Source organism: Ictidomys tridecemlineatus, chromosome 5 (genome assembly GCF_052094955.1).
Source record: "Ictidomys tridecemlineatus isolate mIctTri1 chromosome 5, mIctTri1.hap1, whole genome shotgun sequence".
NCBI classification, from domain to species: domain Eukaryota; kingdom Metazoa; phylum Chordata; class Mammalia; order Rodentia; family Sciuridae; genus Ictidomys; species Ictidomys tridecemlineatus.
In genome coordinates this window covers 3,693,938-3,715,299 of record NC_135481.1, presented here as the reverse complement: position 1 = coordinate 3,715,299, position 21,362 = coordinate 3,693,938, and the positions used below count along the sequence as shown (strand labels likewise).

At 41.2% G+C, this 21,362-nt stretch overlaps 2 protein-coding genes across 9 annotated transcripts in view; one reads left to right on the top strand and one right to left on the bottom strand.

Annotated features, from left to right (window-relative positions):
• Positions 1-3,178: 3,178 nt before the first annotated feature.
• Gabra5 (gamma-aminobutyric acid type A receptor subunit alpha5) overlaps positions 3,179-21,362 on the bottom strand; it is a 75,853-nt gene continuing 57,669 nt past the window's right edge. For all 8 annotated transcript variants that reach the window (XM_040274470.2, XM_040274465.2, XM_040274469.2 and 5 more), the window contains 4 exons: positions 15,728-15,871; positions 12,833-12,985; positions 9,162-9,373; positions 3,179-4,495 (listed from right to left, as the gene is read on the bottom strand). In XM_040274470.2, coding sequence (XP_040130404.1) covers positions 4,193-4,495; positions 9,162-9,373; positions 12,833-12,985; positions 15,728-15,871 — 812 coding nt within the window. In that variant the 3' untranslated portion in view covers positions 3,179-4,192. The remainder of the gene's footprint in view (positions 4,496-9,161; positions 9,374-12,832; positions 12,986-15,727; positions 15,872-21,362) is intronic.
• The window catches only part of Gabrb3 (gamma-aminobutyric acid type A receptor subunit beta3), a 396,285-nt gene continuing 388,288 nt past the window's right edge, over positions 13,366-21,362 (top strand). The window contains exon 1 of the mRNA XM_021728975.3: positions 13,366-13,699. Within this exon, the coding sequence (XP_021584650.3) occupies positions 13,602-13,699 (98 nt within the window). The 5' untranslated portion in view covers positions 13,366-13,601. The remainder of the gene's footprint in view (positions 13,700-21,362) is intronic.

Genomic DNA, 21,362 nt, shown 5'->3' with positions numbered 1-21,362 from the left:
ATTGCCAGAATTGTTAGGTCAACGATAGTTAAGTTTATAAAATACATGAAATTTTCATTTTGTAATACGTAAGAAAAAATTTTCCTGGGATAGGATATGACCACTATCGAAATCCCTACCTGAAGGGGTTTCATCAACTCAAGTCTACCCACTTTCCAGTATTCATTCCTTCAGTCAGTCCATCTTCACTGAACCTTAACACTGAGCTGCTAGAGGGATGGTGGGAACAACATGAAGAATGTAGAATTAGTATATTCTGTATGAGGTCAGTTAGAACTGATTACAAATTTTCCTTTCTAAGATATCACTTTGTAATATATACTGTTTGATACTTGGTTTTGCCTTTCAATTTGAATGCAGAAGAGCTATGTAATCCTATTTCTTCAGAGGTTTTTTTCTGAGTATGTCTTCAGAATTTTATTTCAGAAATTTTGAAGAGAATTTTTGTGTGTGTGTGTGTGTGTGTGTGTGGTTCTGGGGATCATAACCAGTGCCTTGAACATGCTAGGCAAGCATTCTACCACTAAGCTACCTCCCCAGCCCAGGAAATTTTTTTTGAAGCCCAAATTTCCACAAAGATCCCATGCTTATTTCAAAATAGGCTATATAGAGCCTTTGAGTTGAGGGTTGATAAGACTATTGAAAATGACAACGACAAACAGATAATCATGCAAATCTTTGATGAAATGAACCTTTTTGCACACTTCAAAAGCTCTCCCTTTCATCCCTGCAAACCTGTTAAGTAATTGCTATGATCAGAGTAATTCATATTCAAATACTCACCATGTTTGCTCAGGGCATTGATTGTCCCAGATGTGCTACTATTGTAAAAAAGACATTAAGACTAATTTTTAAATATTTAAAACACTGTTTTCACAGAGTAAACTGTGCCATTTCCAATTTTCCAAGGAAAAGGTTCTTTTTAACGTGAAGCTAATTCTTACAATGAAGGCTAATGTTGATTAAAGACTCAGTGTCATAGTTAGTTATGGTTTCTACTTGAGGTAGATCATTCCTGACTTAACCGCCATAATCATTCATATCAGTTCTCTGGAAGGAGCAATCTCATCAAAATACTTGGCTTCAGTCAGTGCATTTCCCCCACACCCCCTCTCTGATGGGTAGGGGAATGTTACCCAAACTTAGGACCATTCCATCAAGACCTGTTTCTAAGATCACAGTAACACAAATTTTACCCAAGAAAGGACAGATTTAAACATCATGTTTTAGTATTAAAAGAAATTCTTTGGGGCATTTTTTTAAAAATGTAGTACCGGGGATTGAATTCAGGTTCTTGTATACTTAGCTCCAGCCCATTTTAATTTTTGAGACAAGGATCTCATTAAGGTATTTATTCTGGCCTCAAACTTATGCTCTTTCTACCTCAGCCTCCCAGGAATCTGGGATTTATAGGAGTATGCCTCCAAGATGGTACCACTCTCTTAATAGAGTTTTCAAGGTCTTGAAGAAAGATTTTTCATTTTAGGTTACAATTTTGCTCAACACCAGTAACATTGTAGAAGCAATTGCATGGTGTTATGAACTGAGACTTAGGAACTCAGAAGTGCAACTGAGACCTCCATTTTATTCCTAATTTCTGATATGATTTTGAGCCCATTCATTTTCCTCCTTGGGTTACAGTATCCCAATTTATAAAGCAGAGATTTCCCATTTAATGAACCTACTTCACATAACATGTCCCATGAGAGACATACAGCACTCAGCACTATATCTAAGACATTAACATGACAAATAGATGAGAAGATTTATAATATCCCTACCAATCTTTGACAGAGAGCATTTGCAGTACTATTTTAGTTTCTCCAAAACATTTAAACCCAATTATTGAATGCAAACCAGAACAAGTTTATCCAAGGTTTTCCTGAGATGGACTTGTCAATTTCTAAGAAAGTACAGAATTAATTCTGATTATGGACTTGATATCTTCTATTTGAGGCGATATCAAAAGGGATGTTTGAATACCCTCGTTCTAAAAGTAGGACATTATAATTTATAATTACTTTCTGAAAATTTTGTTTCTTTCCCTGTTATCATTTCCCCCAAGCTTATTCTTTATTATGTTCTAATTAAAAATAACAAATCCTGAAATATCTGCAATACAAAATCAGAGATCTGAAAAGGAATATGCTCTTTTTTCACTAAATATTTAACAGTTTAAATTTTCAGCAGCATGTAATACAGTAAGCATATTTCTAAACTGAAGCTCAGCAAGGGTTTTCTGTAATAAAAGTTAGAACATGTAAAAAAAATCACTACAACTTGATAAGGAAGACATCCCATCCCATCAGGTCTGAAATAGTCAAGATGTACATTTGGTGGTAACTTACAGTATCTTTTTCTCCAAACTGCAGTACAAAACTGCAGTTAAAGAACATGTGAGAGAAATATAACAATGACAAATGAAAACAGGAACTTCATATTGAGCTTCAGGTTTGCTGTTTTTGTGACTTTCATGTTGTAATGTAATAGAAAGCACACACACTATCCTAAAGATAAAATCATCACTTGTAACAGGGAAATGCTTTTTATGGGAGCACTGAAAAGCGTCCTTCCTGTTACCATATTATTTGTGAAATCCTAAAACCGGTTATCCATGAGGTGATGGAATATTTGCATATTTAAAGAACCAGGGCATGTGATCCATTTAGACAGGCCTGCTTTTTTATATTATTGGTTAGTAGTCATAACTCCATTTTTATGAATCTGGAATTCCAAGTAAGCCATGGAAGGGGCATGCCTGTTGAAACTTATTCACACAGTAAGGAGAAGGTCCAATTGTAGTACTCTGCTGAGTGTTCACAGACTGCTAAAGGAAAGTGCAGAGCTAAGACCAGCAGTCACTAGACCCACAGAAAACACAATGGAAACACACTGCAGGAAGACTCCATCAAGTAGAGGCCTAAGGGACATTACATAACTGAGATGTAACAGGACAGACTATCTGGCTGTACCTGTGTGCCCTCACTATAGTCTAATCAAGTTTTCTCTCCAAGTCCTACTCCACAGAATTAGTTTGGAGCAGGGGGTAGTGGTAAGTTTTAGTTTCTTTTATTTTTTTCCCTAAGTAATTTCATGATAAGTTTCTTGTACATTGTTTTAAGGAAATGAGTTCACTTAAATGTGAGGTTCTTTTTAAAAAAAAAAAAAAAAAAGGATGTATGCCCAAAAGATCAGTTCATTTATTGTTTTTTAATGAACATTGAAGATTCATATACAAAAGCTAACAGCAATAAGTCAATCATGAAATACATACAAGGAAGTATAATGGAAAATAACTCAAGTTACAATTTCTCACCACTGAAGCACTACACGCTGATGGCAGCGGGAGGTGGTCAATGTTCTGGAGACTGTGAACATGTGGGTCAAGGCCAAGAATGTCATCAAACCTCTTTTTGTTTTAATATCTCCTTTTCTTTCTTGGTCATTGTTCAGTTAGTGGAGGGGTTAAAGTGGGGTGGGAAATAAATTTCTTCCGCCCCCACAACACACGAAAAAAAAAAAAAGAATTTTTAAGCCTAACTGCTTAGAAATTTTCCTTGGGGAAATATTTGGTAGGCTAATCTAGTATACTATATATTTCTGTTATTAAATTTCTCTGCATAAATGTTTGCCTATTCTATTTCATAATGTCAGATCATGCAGTACCTTTTTCAAATTTCAGAATAGTAAGAATTATCAAAGGCAATTGATTTTTGGACATAAATGTCCACTGTTTCCCTTTTAATGAAAAATGTGCTCTCTGTGATCTTTGTCTCTTGCAATAGTTGGTCAAGTAATAATCATGGAGCATTTCCTAAAATATTTATCTGTTGGGAAATCTTGTATGAAATGACATTCGAAGTATAAAAAACATTGTTAGGTAACACTTGGAACAGTTAAAAATATACTTATCTTGTTGTAAACTATCGATGTTGAGATACTGAGCATCTGAGTGTCAGAGTCATTGCCTTCTGTTTTTCTAGAAAGTTGTTTGCTTTATTTACCAATGAGACATCTTCAAAACATCTGAAGTTACATATAGAAACATCAAGGCAATATTATTTGTACATATTATTAAACATGCAAAAGTTTCCTGAAAGTGCCCAAATATGGAGAGTCCTCTTAGCTCATCCTCTCCCTTGTACCATTTTGCTGGAAGTATGGCTTCCTTGGTGTCTGGGAGTGTGGTGGCTTACTTTGGAGAGGCAGCTCCTTTAATCACAGGCTCCCTATTCAAATATGTCGCCCAGTAAACCAGGTTGAAAGTGCCAAACAAGACTGGGAATACAATTCGGGACATTTTATCAATCTTGCTGATGCTGTTGTAAGTCTTTTTGCTTTCAGAAGTCTTCTCTTCAGAAGGTTTTACAGAGACTGAAGATGCATTTGAGGTCCCAGCTGGGGTCTGTTCTTTTGGGATGTTTGGTGGGTGGGTCATCTTCCCAGTAGTAAAAGCATTTGTTGACTTATTTAGTATGAGGTCACGTTCCTTTTTCTGCAAAATATAATAAAAATGTAAGGACATGCCATCCGCAGGCAATTGACCCCTCACTTTGAAGGTCTAAAGATATACCTTTCAAAAGATGAAGAAATATCAATTCATCCCTGATAGATGGCAGGCCTCCTTGGAGTTCTAAGTCTAAATAACCCAAAGAGCCACCACCCAGGGAATATGTCATGAGCAAGAGTCAGTACTGATTTTAATGTTGGACATTTCTTGGAAATCTAGCATAAACTGAAGACTTCTCTTACACCAGAAATTAATCATCATTTCTTTACCTTTATGAGCATCAGTCAGATGAATGTGTGTGGTTACAAAGGAATCAATAGGAGAGCTCTAGAGAATGGGTGCTTAAGAATCATTATGAAATCTTTACCCTTTAGGGTAAGATGTCTTTCACTCAATACAGTGCTTCTGAGAATCATTCATGTTGTGGCTTATTTCAGTAATTTATTCCTTTGATGGTTGAAGGGCATTTCTTTGTATGAATATACCACTGTTTGTTTCTTATGGATGGATACCTAGAAAGTTTCTGATCTTTACTAATATAGATTCAGCAGCTGTGAACATTCTGTGACATGTTTTTTTGCTAGCATGTTTCATTTTTCTTGGGTATAAAATTCTAGAGGCAAGTAAGATTATTAATGGAGGAAAAAATCAGGATAGTGATTACTTTTGGAGAGGTGGGAACAGAAACTTCCTGCTAAGAGGCATAGTGAACTTTCTGGAAGCTGATGATGTTATGTACCTTGATATAGATCTGGAGCACATGGGTGTACGAGTTTGCCAAAATTCAGCAAAGGTAATCTTAATAATATAGTCTTTAATGCCATATGACTTTTACTTCAAAAACAATAAAACAACAAACCAACATGGAATTCTAGTTAATTGTCTACATAATGATGTATTTATTTAGAAGTGTACTGTCATCTGAAATTCATTTTGAAATGAATCAACATATAAGATGGATTGATAAATGAAATAAAGTAGATGGGGTAGAGAGAGAAGATGGGAGGGGAGGGGAGGGGGGATAGTAGAGGATAGGAAAGGTAGCAGAATACAACAGTTACTAATAGGGCATTATGTAAAAATGTGGATGTGTAACAGATGTGATTCTGCAATCTGTATTTGGGGTAAAAATGGGAGTTCATAACCAACTTGAATCTAATGTATGAAACATGATATGTCAAGAGCTTTGTAATGTTTTGAACAACCAATAAAAAAAAAGATGGATTGATGGATGGATTAAGGATGGACGGAGAGAGAGAAGACAGATGGTGATGACATAAACATAGTAAAATATTAATAGTGGACAGGTGTTCTTTGTAAATATTTTTAAACATCTGTATGTTTTAAACTATGCATAATAAAATGTTGGAGAATAGGTATTTTAATTACCAAAATAATTTAATCTCATTAAATAAAATCTGGAAAACAGGATAGAAAGTGAATTGAAATATATAATCCATTAAAAATAGGGGAAAGATACAGGCTGAGAGGATAAGAAAGGAGGGAGTAAGTGTAAGCAGGAAGAGCAAATGCTGGGCCAGGTGCAGCTGTAAGGAGGGAGTGGGAGGGAGGGGACCACACATCAGAAACTGGCTGTGTACAAACACGCACCGTCATCTGAGCACCATACCAGTCTGCCAGAAGGAATCAATAACCTTGCCTTACTGCTTTGGATGGTTCCAACTCTGGGTGTAACCAAGGAAAGAGGCACTTGAGGAGATACAGTGGTCCCTCAGTATTATGAAGGGATTGGTTCCAAGATCTGTCTCATCATCCCACAGAATTCAAAATCCAAGGATATTCAAGTCCCTGACATAAAATGGCTTAGTATCTGTCTTTAACCTAAGAACAACCTCCCATATACTTCAAAACATCTCTAGTTAACTTATAATACCTAAAGCAATGTAAATGCTTTGTGAATAGTTTCTTTACAGTAAGTAGTTTAGGGAATAATGACAAGAAAACAGATAACACAAGTTCAATGCAAACATTTTTTTTCCTCAAATATTTTAAATCTATAATGTTTGAGTCCAAGGATGCCATACAAAACCCATGGATTCAGAAAGTTAAAGGCACATCAGTCATGATAATGTGTGTTTTTAATTAAGAAGCATTAGCATCAGGAAGGAGCAAGTACTCAAGGACTCAAGAGAGTCTAGATTGTTATGGTGGACATAGAGGTGTACCAGAATCCCCTTCCAGAAAGAGGTTGCTGGCCAGCTGTGGGCAGTATTATTTCTTTCAGGAAACACCTTAGCTGCAGAAGCTGCCTGTCTGAGTCACATCGTTCTTGAGGAATCAGACACCTGGGATGGCTAAGTCCTGGCCATGGCCCCAGAATGCTTGCTCCAGAGCTTCCCAGTTATCCTCGGCTTTGCTGGGCCTGCATCACCCAGGGGAATGTCTTCTGCTGAATCTCACTTCCTCCTCTGTGCTTTCTCAGGCCCTCACCCCTGAAAACTACTTTGCACCTAAACCCTGATCTGGTGTTTGCTCCTGTAGATCCCAGCATGGGACAGAAGTGAACACAGTCTATTTTCACATCCCTTATATGTCTAAGGGCAGTTTACACAAGTAGATAAGCACTACGCTGACTGACTCAGTCATGGGCCTCCCCAAAAGTCTAATGTTTTCACTGCACAAAGCCCTACTGGAAGGAAGGCTGGAATCCCAGTACTGTGGTCTTCTGGGGAAAAAACACCTCATCTCAACATTCTACAAGACTGATGGAGGCTAGTTGGTTATTCTAGAAGCCCCCTCCTTCTTCCAGGTCTCCATTCAGATCTAGATCTAGAACAGTAGGCTGGCTGAGTGTGAATGTGTCAAATGATAGTAATGGTGACACTGTTGACAACATTCCACAACATTTCAGGTCTCTCCATTCACCCTGGGCTTTACTTTCCTACTAGACTCACAATCATGGACCAGACAACTTCAAGTAATGCACTGGTTTCTTGATAGCTCTTCTACTTCTGACTTAGCCATCTTCACTCTGTTACCGTGCACCATGGAAGACCTAGTAAGTTGGTAAGCATTTACCTTCCAGCAACCCAGACCTAGGTGCAGGAAGCATCTTTTCCTCAAACTCCTTTCTTGTTCCTTCCCCCATTAAATATCCTCTTTGGTTCCCCTTCATCTGTAGGATCAAGTTCAAATGGTTTGGTCAAGAACCTTCACAGTCTGAGAACACCCCATCTCTACAAATGTTTTCCTGGCTCCCTACCCATTGTCCACTGCAGTCAGATCAACCCTGTTCCTCGTAACACTGACACACCCACCAAACAGGTTCTATATGGTAGAAACATCCCACACTGGGGCAGGCACACACACAGGCAGCAAGCAGGGAGCAGGAAGCCCACCATTTGCCTACTTACATAAAATACTACGTAAAAGCACAGAGACTGTTAAAATAGACCTTGTGCATACACAACAGATTTATTTGTTCTGTGCATGATATAATTAGCAGTTTATCATGTGCTGTTTAATTTTCTATCCATGTACCATACTCTCCTACTCAGACCTTTCCTTCCCCTCTTCCATGACAAGGCAAGTTCTGCCTAGCCTTCTTCCAACAAAGTGAGCTGGACTTGGAAGTGGCACTTGCATGAGTGACAATGGAGCACAGGAGTGCACACTTGGCCTCGAAAATGAGAGAGTCAGATGGGTAAAGTCAAGTCAGACCTTTTGAGTTTTCTCAGGAAAGGAAATGTGTCAACTCTAAGAGCATACCCGGCTGTGGATGGGACAGAAATGAGTGCCCTCAATGGAACCAGTGTCCTGGGCTGGCAGTTACTAATTTGTGGTTCATGGTAGGGAAGTCAGGACATATAACTCAAGTCTTCTATAATGCCTTCTGGGACTCCTTTCAAGCAGATTTTCCAAAAGAAAGATCGAAGCTTATTTCTAAGTCTTCCCCAACGACTCTGACCTCTTCTCTCGGTACAAAGGATTTATTTGTTCTGTGCATGATATAATTAGCAGTTTATCATGTGCTGTTTAATTTTCTATCCATGTACCATACTCTCATCTCCCAAAGGATATGATTCAGCTTAGATTCTTGTGTAACTCTTTTTCCTTCAAATGTTCCTTAAATTTGGGCACAAGTCACCTGTTAAATACTTGATGATTAGTTGTTTTGAACAGAGGAATACTTTTCACAAAGCATGTGCATGTTTTAAGTTAGCCAAATCATTTAGTCAGTGGTACTAGGCATGATTGGCTGATGGATGCTCCCATGAGGCTGTGTGCCCTCTCTCTGGTTTGAATGCCACCCCGAAGAAGACACATTGCATGGGGAAGTGGCAAAAGATCAAGCAGGAGAATGAATCAATTAAAATCTGGACAAGTCATACCTGAAGAGATAGGAGTTATTTTTTGCAAAATTAGGCATGAATATAAACAAGTCCAAACCATTTAGCTAACAACAATTTTGACTGAATAAAATTGGTGATTTGAAATATATTAGAAAAGTGATCTGCTGTTTAAAAAAAAAGAATTTGTAAGGGACTTGAATATAAGGGAAGGAATCATTCTGAGGTTGAAGAAGAAGCAAGAAGGAGAACCTCATCTCTTATTTAGACACAGATTCAAGTATGCTTTCTTGGTCAAGGGAACCTGAAAGAACGGAAAAGGAAGAAATTAAAGCCAGTACCTTGATCTTGGCTGCTTCCAAGGCTTTTTTGCCATCCCAGGCCCAGCCTCTCTTTGTAAAGTAGTTGACTGTGGCAAACTCAATCAGCGCAGAGAAGACAAATGCGTAGCACACAGCAATGAACCAGTCCATGGCGGTGGCATAGGCCACTTTGGGCAGGGAGTTCCGAGCACTGATGCTGAGTGTTGTCATGGTGAGCACAGTAGTTACCCCTGCAGGTAGATTGGAGAATGGAAACAGATCAGCAGGGCCCTCGCTCGTCCTCTGCTACAACACTGCCAAACAATGACACAATTGTAACCCCGGCCTGTACCTGCCTCTGTCTAGATGTGTTCATAATATTTCAGGCATTCATTGCATTTTAAATATCACTTACTCAATATGTTTCTTTCCTCTAGAAAACAAACTGAGGAGGCCAGGGATTTTAGTCTGATATCTACATAGCTGTTTCTGCTTTTGCTTGGACCAAGCCAAGCAAATCATTGGTGCTTAATGAGGACATTTTAAGTGAATGGTGTGTCTTTGTGGCATTAGAACAATTTCCATTGGAAAAATGGCAATTATGTTCACACAGCATTTAGCAAAGTGTGTCACAAAGATTTGCTATGTGTTTTATAAGTAGTTGGTACAAGGCAAATTGATAAATTGGACTTTCTTTCCTTTGGATTAACCCAACCTGCAAAGTGCAACTGGAACAATGTATCAGTCTGAGCATGTCACTCCCTCAAAGAAGGAAAAACATCCCCTCAAACTGTTGTGCAAGGCACCTGCAGCCTCTAGGGAAATGTTATAGTGACCATACAACAAGGCCAAATTCCTTAGGGGGAAGCATTCCTTTAGAACTGCAAAATTATGGGTCACCCTTTGGAATGGAGTCGTGATTGCCATTTTGCAGGAGAAATCCTGAAGATATAAAAGCACTTAGCAATGTGCCCACATTCCCCAGCTGGTAAAGGAGACATCCCATCTTTGGAGCTAGGCCTAAAGCTTCAGTTTGTGTGCTTTCTACATGCTAACCCTGCCTCCCTTTCCAAAAAAGTTTTTTTCTGAATGGGTGTGTAACAGTGTTTGGGATGTGGGTATAAACATACTTGCTGTGGGTCAAACAGTGAATCCCTTAAACTTCATATAATTAAGCCCTAACCTCTAGGAACTCAAAATTTGATCCTATTTGGTAATATAGTCTCTATAGAATTAATCAAGTTAAAATAAGGCCATTAGTTTGGGCCTAGGTCCAATATGACTGGTGTTCATTACAAGGGGGGGAGGGAAATTGGGGGCTGGGGTTGTAGCTCCATGGTAGAGCACTTGCCTACCATGCTCAAAGCCCTGGTTCCATCTCCAGTTCCCTCCCTCACCATAAAAGAGGAAATCTGGAGACAAATAAGCACATGCTATAAACACTCGAGTTGTGCTAACCACAAGCCACAGAGCTACCAGAAGCCAAGGACAGAGGCTGGAAACAGATTCTCCCTCACCGCCTTCAGGAGGAACCAACCCTACCAACATCTTGGACATCCAGCCTTAAGAACTGTGAGACAAGAAAGCTCCGTTGCTTAAAACACCCAGTCTGTGGAACTTTGTTATGGAAGCCACAGGAAACCAATATAGTACCAAGGGAACATAATATTGCTGGTGGTCAGAGCAGTTATCTGTTTTCAGACCAAGTCATTTCTTAAAGATATTTATGTATATTCTTTGAACATAATCTCTGCATGGAATTAATGCTTAATGAGACATCATTAGACATCTTTGATTTTTCTTAGGAATCAAATAATCACTGTGCTTGGAGGAGGAATTCTGTGCCAGCCCCTTAAATCTTCTCAGGTTGCTTAACTTCTTAACATGCATTGGGAATCTCCAAGAGGAAACAGACTCTACCAGGCTTGTCCCCAGCCCATAGTGCTATTGGGAAGTGGTGGAAATTTTAGGATGTAGAGACTGGTGGGAGGTCTTCCAGCATTAGAGGCATCTGGGAAGCAGATACTGAGATCTCAGCACATTTCCCTCTCTCTTTCATTCTCTATCTCATATTCTGATCATGAGGTGAATGTTACACACTTCTGCTATGATGAGCTGCCTCATGGAAGGCCCCAAAAGCAACACGGTCAACTTACCATGGACTCCAAAACTCAGAGTCAAAATGAACCTTCCCTTCTTTTAAGTTAATTTTTATCTCAGGTATTTTGTTACCATAGTAAAAATCTGACTTACAGTGAATTTTAAGGTGAGAGTCAGAGATGTTCAACTATGTCCACTGTGCCAAGATACCTACTGAGCTACATCTTTCTGTACTGAAAGTCTTAGGAATATAAAATTATGTTGTTCTAGAATCTTATTATATAATAGCATCCCTCAGGAGATTGGTTCAAGGACCTGCTCAGATTCTAAAAACCTAAGGATGCTTAAGTTTCTTATATAAAATGTCAGAGTATTTGCATAGAATCTATATGCATCTTCCTATGTACTATAAACCATCTCTATATAATTTATAATACCTTATACAATGTAAATGCTATGTAATAGTTGTTATGCTACATTTTTGGGAATAATGACAAGAAAATTTTATGTTCAGTAAAGTCGCAACTATTTTTCAAATATTTTCCATCTGTAGTTGGTTGAATCAAGGAGATGGAATTTTTGAATAAAGAGGGTTGATTGTAAGTGTGTGTGTGTGTGTGTGTGTGTGTGTGTGTGTGTGTGTGTGTTTAATTTGTCACTATCATATTGAATATATAAACTGCCACATGGTGGTTAATTTTAAAGTAGTATTTACACTTCAAAGGAAATGCCTGATAACTTACAAAGTAGTACTTTATGAGCACTGTAAATATACTACAGCAAAATCTCACCTAAGAGAGATATATGCAGGCAATTTTAAACCTTAAAAAGTACTATCAATGAAAGGCTTTCCAAATGGGAATAATTATAAAAAAAACTATATATTTTTCTCTAAACTATCATTCATAGAGAAATCCTAAATCCCAATGCTTAACCTTAAATTCTGAATTAATTGGTCAATTTGTTTCCCAGATCACAGAATGGACAGGCAGCACTCGATGTCTGATGGATGTGTTAGCCAGCTTTCCCTTATTGGAACAAAATACCTTAGGTAATCAACTTTAAAAAAGGAAAGGTTTTGGGCTGGGATTGTGGTGCAGAGGTACAGTGCTCGCCTAACACATGCGAGGCCCTGGGTTCGATTCTCAGGACCACATAAAAATAAAATAAACGTATTGTGACCAACCACAATGAAAAAATAAATATTAAAAAAAAGGAAAGGTTTCACAATTTTGAAGGTTTCAGTCCAGAGTTGCTTTTGAGCCTGTGGTGAGGCAGCGCATCATGGAAGAAGTATATGGTGGAGCAAAGTTGCTCACCTATGGTGGCCAGGAAGCAAAAGAAAGAAAAGAAAGAGACCACTGTCCCACAATTTTCTTTGTGGACACAGCTCCTTCCCATTACCTAACTTACCCTGTCTCAGAGGCCCCACCTCCTAAAGGTTCTACTACTACCCAATAGTGTCACAGGCTAGAGACCAAGTCCTTAACATGGGCCTCTGAGGAACAATTGAGTCCCAAATTATAGCAGTGGCAGTGCTTTTGTTACATTGAAGGTGGTTATATCAGTCACAGAACACTGATGTCCAAGCCTGGTTTAGGGACACTCACCAAAAACTGTCCTGGCTGGGACGGATTCTCTGTTTAGCCAAAAGGATACCTGGGATAAGATCACTGTCATTATGCAGGGAAGGTAGGTCTGGATGACAAAGTACCCAATCTTCCTTTTCAGGTGGAAATGGGCCGTCATAATTGTGTATTCACCTACAAACAAGCAAATTAAGCAAATTAATGCACATCAGGCCTAACTGGTTCCAGCTCTAGTCAGGAGAGTCCAGGCCCCTCCCTCTATCCCTCCTTCATCTTGGACAAGGGTTTATTTGTATTATTTTGGTTAATGAGAGGACAGAGGAGGATGTATAAATTTCTTGACAGTCCTTTTATAAGTCCTTATAAAGTCCTTACTTATAAAGCAAGTCCTTTATAAGTAAGTCTTTTGACCCTCAGCCTTTGAATAGCCTTTGCTGATGGATGCTTTTCCTAGGGAAAATCAGATTTGTGTGTTTTACTAATCCCTGGTCACAATCTGTGCCATGTTCTGACCCGCCCCCTCGCATGCCACTGCAATCAGGATTTCAGGATTTAACCTTTGTCGAAATAGCTCGGAGTATCTCAGAGCCCTGTTGTGGGTGTACAGATTCTTCCTATTTCGCAGCTGAGGAAACTCCAGGAAGGTGGACCGACCACCATCCCCCAAGGGCTCTGTGCTTGCCCAGGCTGGTTAGAGGGTAACCAGCAGGGTCACTTCCTGACAGCTCCTCTCTTGGACTGTCCACCAGAGCGTCCTCTGATCTTTAAAGTCAGGAAAATTTCCTTGGGGATGTCCCAGAGCCTTCTCTGGATTTGCCTGGCTGTGTGGGAGGCAAGAGGGGACCTCCCACTCTTTGCAGAGAACGATGCTGTCCTGATGGTTAACTGGTAAGGAGCTGAGGTGGTGGGTGGGCTGCTGGTCGGAGGGAAAGTGAGGCCTGCTGGGCCAGAGTCTTGTTGCCACTTGAATGTGCATCTCCCTGGAGAGATGGGAAGGATGCTTTGACATGTGTATGCTGAGCTAACCTGATCTCAGGATGACACTTCTTTGGTTGAATTGCAAGGAGTCTATAGTATGGCTTGGGAGCTGGGCTACCCTATGGACAGGGAGAGGGCAGGCTTGGAGGCTCCACTAACCCAGACCCTGGGTAGGGTATCTCCTAGAAGGGGAGTGGTCTGCTGGTGGCATGTGTAGTGGGCAGTGTGTTGGGAGGTTGGAGGCTGATGCCAGGGCCAGTACTTACTGTGGGCTGAGTTATGTGAATGCTCCCGATTGCTTTTACTTACAATATGTCAAGAGATGAAGGAGTCATAAGGCAACATGTGGTAAAAATCTGCCCTCTTATAGACAGGGAGTCAAGTTCTCAGCAATGTCTGAGACATACTGCAGTGATGGGACATACTTTCCCCATAACCCCAGGGCAGGCAAGAGCAGACGAGAGGGGCTGAGTGGGCTCCGACATGGAAGAAGGAAACAGGGATAAACTGAAGGGTTAAGGGATACGTTTAGTGGAAGGACTGGATCATTAACATTGATCCAGATTTTCCTTTTCTTAATACTTGAAGAACACGTGAAATGCAATTCTACTTCTGTACACTAAGGTTTTGAATCACTCCCGTACTTTTGATTATTTTTTGTTGTTTTCAATTTATTTTTTTGAGTTGGAGGTAGTAAAATCAGGTGACACTTAAACAGATCCTCTTTGGAGAATGCAAAAGGGGGCAGAAGCCTCAATTATCAATTTTTAAAGAGCTACATGAAGCAAACACAAATGGTATCATCCTGCACAAATGGTATCATCCTGTGTTGACACCACAGTTCCAAACTTCTGCCATACCACCTTTTCACTCATTTTCATAAAATCAGACCATTTCTGTTTCCTCGCCCTTTTTTCATGGTAACAATTGGTGAAGCTATCCTGCCAGGCTCTCCTCCATCCCTCAACAATGCCATGCACAGGGTCCATCAGTGGGCCATGACCTGACCCTATGCAAGTGCACGTAGAGGAGGCAGACACAGACCTAAATGCCCTGTGTACTGCCTGCTAGTTACAAAGGCGAGTGTTGCAGACACACAGACACATGGTGATGCTGACAGGGCTCCCCTGAGGACATACTCTGAGACTTAGAACTCAATTGTACTTAGGACTTGTTCCATCCTTTGGGCTTTTTTCCCTCTGCTATGTGGGGACTCTCTGTACTCCCTTAGCCCTCTGTCCCACCCACAGCAGCCTTGTGACTGCTAGAGTCTAACCTGCTCTCAGGAGATGTTAGACCACACAACTTCAAGGCCCCAGAGATCAACTGCATGATGTTCCTTTGCCCTCTCCACTCACTTTAAATCAGGTGAATTCAGGTTTGGACTGCCCCTGCAGGTTCAGGCCAGCCCCCACAGCTGGGATTGACAGCATCTGCTTCCTTCTCAGTACCAACTCAGCTATTCCTTTTATGCTGCTTGGTTATATTTTCCCCAGATTCAACCCCAGGGAGATCTTCTCTGAAATGTTCAGAGCAGAGACAGGAAAGCAGGTAACAAGAGTATTTGTAAGAAGTCGTTTCCCTTTTCTGAAGAGACTGCACCTCACTGTTCAGGCAGGGGGTGTTATATAAGCAGGTCCACTCACCCCCAGGCAGGGCTTGCTTACACTGTGGCAAATGTACTACAGATTAATGCCTCACATGCTCTTTAATTCCCCGGATGCTGCAGCTGGTGCCTCTGTGTGTGTGTAGCTGCAGGGAGGGGTCTGTCCAGGAGCCCTTCTTTCAGCCAGCACTCATGACAGCTATGCTGTCAAGGATAGTGCTGCTGGCCAGGGCATGATGTGCCCCTTGTGGAGCCCCTGCAGAATGGGACACAGAACCCTGTGCTTCCAGAGGGTGTGGTGTTCTGCAGGTCCTGGCTGCACAGGCTCTCACCTGTGCTGGTGCTGATGTTCTCAGTGCCCACTGTCTGCCCCATCAGGTGGTACTGGTTCAGTCTAGAGCCATCTTCTGCCACCACCACAGACTTGGTGGAGCCATTGGTCCAGACATACACGACCTCAGAATTAGGATATGCATCTATGGGGCGGAAGACAGAAAGTGTTATGAACATGAAATCACTCCCAGCCTGGAAAATATAAAGAGGTTGAGAAGCAAGAGAGAGAGAAATGATGGGGACTTCTGGAAAGTTAATGCTGAATGACCTAAAAAGTGCAGGGTGGTCAGAATAGGGCCACTGAAGCTCAGGTCCTTCCCACTTTTGAAATGCAAAAGGCCTGGGTGTTCAGAAGCCAGTGCCCTCTGCTTCTTAGTATGTATTTTCTCTTTTAATGAAGCAGTGAGAATATCAGCTCTGCGATCAGATTACCTGTATCTTCTCCAGCTCTGTGACTTTGACAACTCACTCATCCTGTGCCTCAGTTTTTTCATTGATAGAATGAGCTAATAAGAGCACCTACTTCTTAGAGTTCCAGTATGATTGTGTGATCTACATAGTGACACATATGTGTGGCACACTGACAACTTTTGCTACTCTAAACCTTTCTCTCTGCAATAGGCATGTGCTATCAACACTGTCCTCAGGAGAAGGGTAGATGGATAGACAAGACCAGGTGCCCCCATGAATGTTACCTTACATGGCATGGGCACTGTGCAGATGGAAAGATGGTGCTGTATCTTAAAATCAGGAGATTATCCTGGATTATCCCAGTGAGCCCAATCTTATCACAAAACAGAGAACTTTCTCCAGCTGGAGCCAGATGAAGAGATTTAAAACATGAAAAATGTACTCAACTGGCCATTACTGACTTTGAAGATGGAGGAATGGAGACCCAGGGAAAGAGAACTCAAGGTGCAAAGGTCCAGGGGCAGTAGCATGCCTGAGATGCCTGAGGCAAAACAGAGCATACCTAGAAGAGGGAAGACCTAAGGCCAGATAAAACAGAGCTTTGAGGCATTTGACTTTTTCTCTGAGCCAGGAAGACACTGAAGAGGAGAGTTAAGCCAATTAAGTGACCTATTCAAATTTATGCAATAAAAGGACCCTCATATGAGTGAGTCAGGAGAGTAGAATGCAGGTGGAAAAGGGACAGAAATGGGAGAGTAAAATTAAAACAATCCAGGTGAGAGGCAATGATGGTAATAAATGAAGAGGAAAATAGAATACATTTTTCTAAAACATGCTCATGTAAGATACATGATGGGAGCTTTGAGAGGAAGTGTGTAGTTATTTGCACTGAGTAGACTGGCGAGAACCTGGAGGGCACTGACCTCTAGTGAAAGAGCAGTATAATGTGTTGGAAGAAAGAGACCTGTAATATGTGGAGCTGAGGGATGCTGATGTGTGTGGGGGTGGGAGCACACAAGCCCCGAGTTCATAGCAATGGTCTCATTGTGATGTCACCTGAGGCACTGGGCTGGGAGGTCACCCAGGGAATGCTGATGAATAAAAGAAGAGGATGAGGCACAGCTTCCCAGTGTGTTGTAGGGTCTAGAGTTTAAGGAGATGAGGAAAGCGGAGTTGCAAGCGGCCACCACAGCTGGGGGGCACAACAAATATGTTGTCACACGGGGCTGCACGTGATAGCCAAGGGGTGGCCAGAGAATCCAGCAGGGTTCATCTAGGCAAAAGTAGGTGTGTAAGAGCCTGTGTATTCCAGGACCCTTCAGGTGAACTGGTACACCCGCCTCAGTCTAGCCCCAGAACCTGCATGGATGCCATGTGGAGCCATGGCACCTTCAGAACAAGGCTGTGTGCCTTCTCTCCCAGCTCCTCCAACAGGGCATGACACTAACTCCTGACTGAGCAAAGCCAAGCACTGTCATACAAAAAAAAAAAAATACAAATGCTTCTGGAGCTGGGGGATACGTTAGAGACACAGGCTACAAGGACAGTCTCTCTCAGTAGGACACATGTTGTGGAATCCCCCAGCAGCTGTGGCAGCTGAAAGTACCTTCAACAGCCATTCTTAGTTCTTACATGCCAAACCATGTCCTGTCAGAGATTTTAAAAGAGAGAAGCCAGAGGAATGATGGAGATTATGCTCAAAGTGTGGAAGCTTCTTTGCTAATACACACAACTATCCAAATTCTTATTCTATGTGCAAACAAGTATTCATAATAGTCAAAAATTATAAAACAAGCATGTATATAGCAAATACAGGGCCATCCCATGCGCAGCTCACCAATATAGCTCACCATCCTGTTTTCCCAAGGAAGTATTCCAAATTTTATGTTTCTAGAAGCATTTATGTTCTGGGGATGGATTTACCCATATCTTTTCTACAAAATCTGTGTTTTTATGCGCATTTGATTAGTTTCTTTTCATTATAGAGCTTGATACAACATACTTTTGGATATATGCATCCCAAATATCTGCTCTAAATATGTAGCTCTTTCACCTTGTTCATGGCATTATTTGGGGGGCAGATAAATATTAATTTTAATGTAATCAAATCCATCATATTCTAAGTTAAAGTTTGCTTTCAGCATCTCTTTCCAAAAGCCCTCCCCATTGCTCTCTCATATACAACACTTGAATTATACAAGGTTTAATATGTTGCCTTAAGTATCTGTATTTAAGTATCAGATACCATTTCCCCGTGTGCATTTCAGTGTGACCACACAATCATCAGTGTGTCTTCCCCCTTCCCTCACTTGAAGTATCTGCTCTGGCAGGAAAGACTGCATATATCAGGAGCCTGCTTTCTCCTCCCTTGATTCTCTTTCCACTCCCTCTCCTTTCCCTGTTTCAAAATATTGCAATCATTCAGATGTCAGGAGAACATCCACAGGTAGGAGGGTAAGGCCCCCACCCTTCCTTCCTCAGGGGATCCTGGATGTTCTTGGCCCTTGTCCATCCACATACATGATAGAATCAGCTTATTAGGATTTATTTGAAAACAAATTCCTCAGGAGATCTGTACTGGAAACTAGTGGATCTAGAATATAGGTGAAACAAGTTTGGGGAAACAAGATGCCCCACCTGGAGTCTTTTCCATCATGGCATGATGTGTCCACTCATGAGTTCACATCATCTATATTGAAATATCTTTCAGTAAATTCATATCATGTCCTACACAATCACCTTGCACATCTTTTGATAGATTCCCCCCACCTTGTGATATGCAACACTCTTTTTTCATAACCAACATACCCTGTCTGAAAATGATGGCCATGTGGGGGGGGCAACTTACAAGTTTGCTGGGCTGGGAGCATGAGAACTAATGATGGGATCCTAATGTTGATATGCACATTAGTAAGATCTATACAGAAGTAAATAGAATAGCCATTTATTTATTTAACAATTGACGAGACACCCTGGAAGGCATGCTTAGCTCTTTTTTTAAGTGCATGTTGGGTAGTGTTCTTGTCAACCTTTTTCTAAAATTAGCATGACCTTCTCTTTTCAAGTTTTAGGTAATATAGAAAGGTGTTTTCACATGGACAACATTGGAGTTCTCCTAATGAAAATTCTTCCATTGTAATTTTCTTGTCTCCTGGGAAGATGTGCATTTCAGGGTGATGAATGTGTGTGGGGGGTAATGCTGCTCTTCCCCTTGGCAAATGGCTTTCTAAATGTCCAGTCACAGGCACCGTTGGGCATTTTCTGCAACTCCAATGGCCCCCTGGGTTCCACATAAATGACAGTGAGATTTCTTTTGCCTATTATGTAAATGTTGCAGAACCTTGAATAATGCAGGCCTGTGGATACTCAGACATGGATTTGAGCAAAGCAGTCTGGCTGGATTCTGTCCAGGCTGTAAGTGTGGATTGCATAGAAGAGGCTAATGAAGCAGTGTCCTCTGGGTAGGGAAAAAGCCCCGCTTCCTGCTGTCTCCAGACTAGCTCAGGCTGGTCCTGCACCTGTTATCCTGTGCACCTGTTCTGTATATTCTCCTCAGCTCATCTGCCTCATACCAGAGAAATCTCCTGCCCTGCAGCTGGCCTTGTACGGTGGCCTCAGTCATAAATGTAGGCTTCATTAACCACCCCTTCTTTCCATTTCCGTACCCACAGGAGACTGGGAGTTTGTTCCCTGGAGAGAAGTATGGTAGATCCCCACATGTCTTCGAAGATGTAAATGGGTTGGGAAACATGAATACCAAAGCTCATGAAAGGAGCTCAAAGCTTGGGGAAGTAAGTTTTGATACAAAACAGTTCTGAGACTTAGCTAAGATTATAGAAATTCATCTAAAGAGAGCCCAGAACACAGAAAATATTGTTTTTCTCATAGGTGACTACTTGATGCCAAGACTGCTAAGAAAGAAAAAGAAAAGGAGTGAGGACTAGCATGAGATGCTAGGGAGACAGGCAATGCCTGGGACACGGGGTGCTCTGGAGAAAGGTGAGATCCAGGGGCATAGATGGCTCCTAATGAGGAAGCAAAGGTGCTGATGGGAATCATTGCATCTCAGAGGTACAGAGGTGGAAGTGGTGGCTGGGACAGTCTTGGCCTGGTAGGGCCACTGACTCCCTATCCCATCTCCCCTCCTGAATGTAGAGCTGCGCATCATTTCCACTGTAGAACTGGGATGGCACATAGCTTCAGATGGCTCCTCCTCAGGCTCTGAGGCTAAGAAGCATGTTGGCCAGGGAGTGCACTGCCAGCAGGGAGGGCTGAGGGATCACCGGCCCACGTGGAGACCCCTGTATGTTACTTGGACCTTGCTAGGCATGAGTCTCTCCATTGCTGTGGGGTGGACAGGAGATTAAATTAGCAATATGTACCTTCCAGTCAAGATCCAATAAAATAGCAATTGTAAGTAGATAAAAGTCATTTGAAAGCACAGCAGACACTATCTACAACACATTATAATAATTCACATGTTTTTGCTTTCTAAACTCTTAAATATTAAAAGCTCTTTTGATGTGGATGATGCTAATAGCATTAATAATACCAACAGCAAGAGGCACTGTGGCCTCCGGCATGTCTGGCAATGTCAGCACAGAATCCTGAGTTTCACTCTCATCAAATTAAAGGTGGAAATAAATGACCACTCATGTCCATTTCAGCTCAGATGTTTAGCAACCAACACTAAACTCTTCTCTTTGGGTCAGCGATGTGGCATTCAATCTTTCAGCTGGGACAACAGTAAAGGAGGCAATCAGGTTTACTGTGCTATCATTTTTCATGATTTAGAGTCCTGGAAAACAACACTCACCCTCCTCTGACCATACATCAACAGGGCTGTGCAAGAAGGCTTGAAACATGTTCACTCACAACTGACTGGGGAATTCATCATCACTGCCCTTAAGGACTTTCCCCTCTGGTTGACACTTTCTGACCTCTTCTAGCATTGCAAATCTCTAGTAGAAGGTAGTGATAATCGACTGCTTACATAGAAGGCCTTTCAGAAGTCATGTGTTTTTGTTTAACTATTAATGAAATAAGAAATTATGATTCTGACATTCACTATCAGAATGAACTTGGACAACCTGCTTGAGCTCTAAGCCTCTTATTTTCCCACCTGTAGTTTTTGCAAAAATAACACCCATCTCCTAAGGGTTGTAGTGAGAACAAAGTGTATGCATGAATATTAAGTATTTAGAATATGCCCATCACACTGTA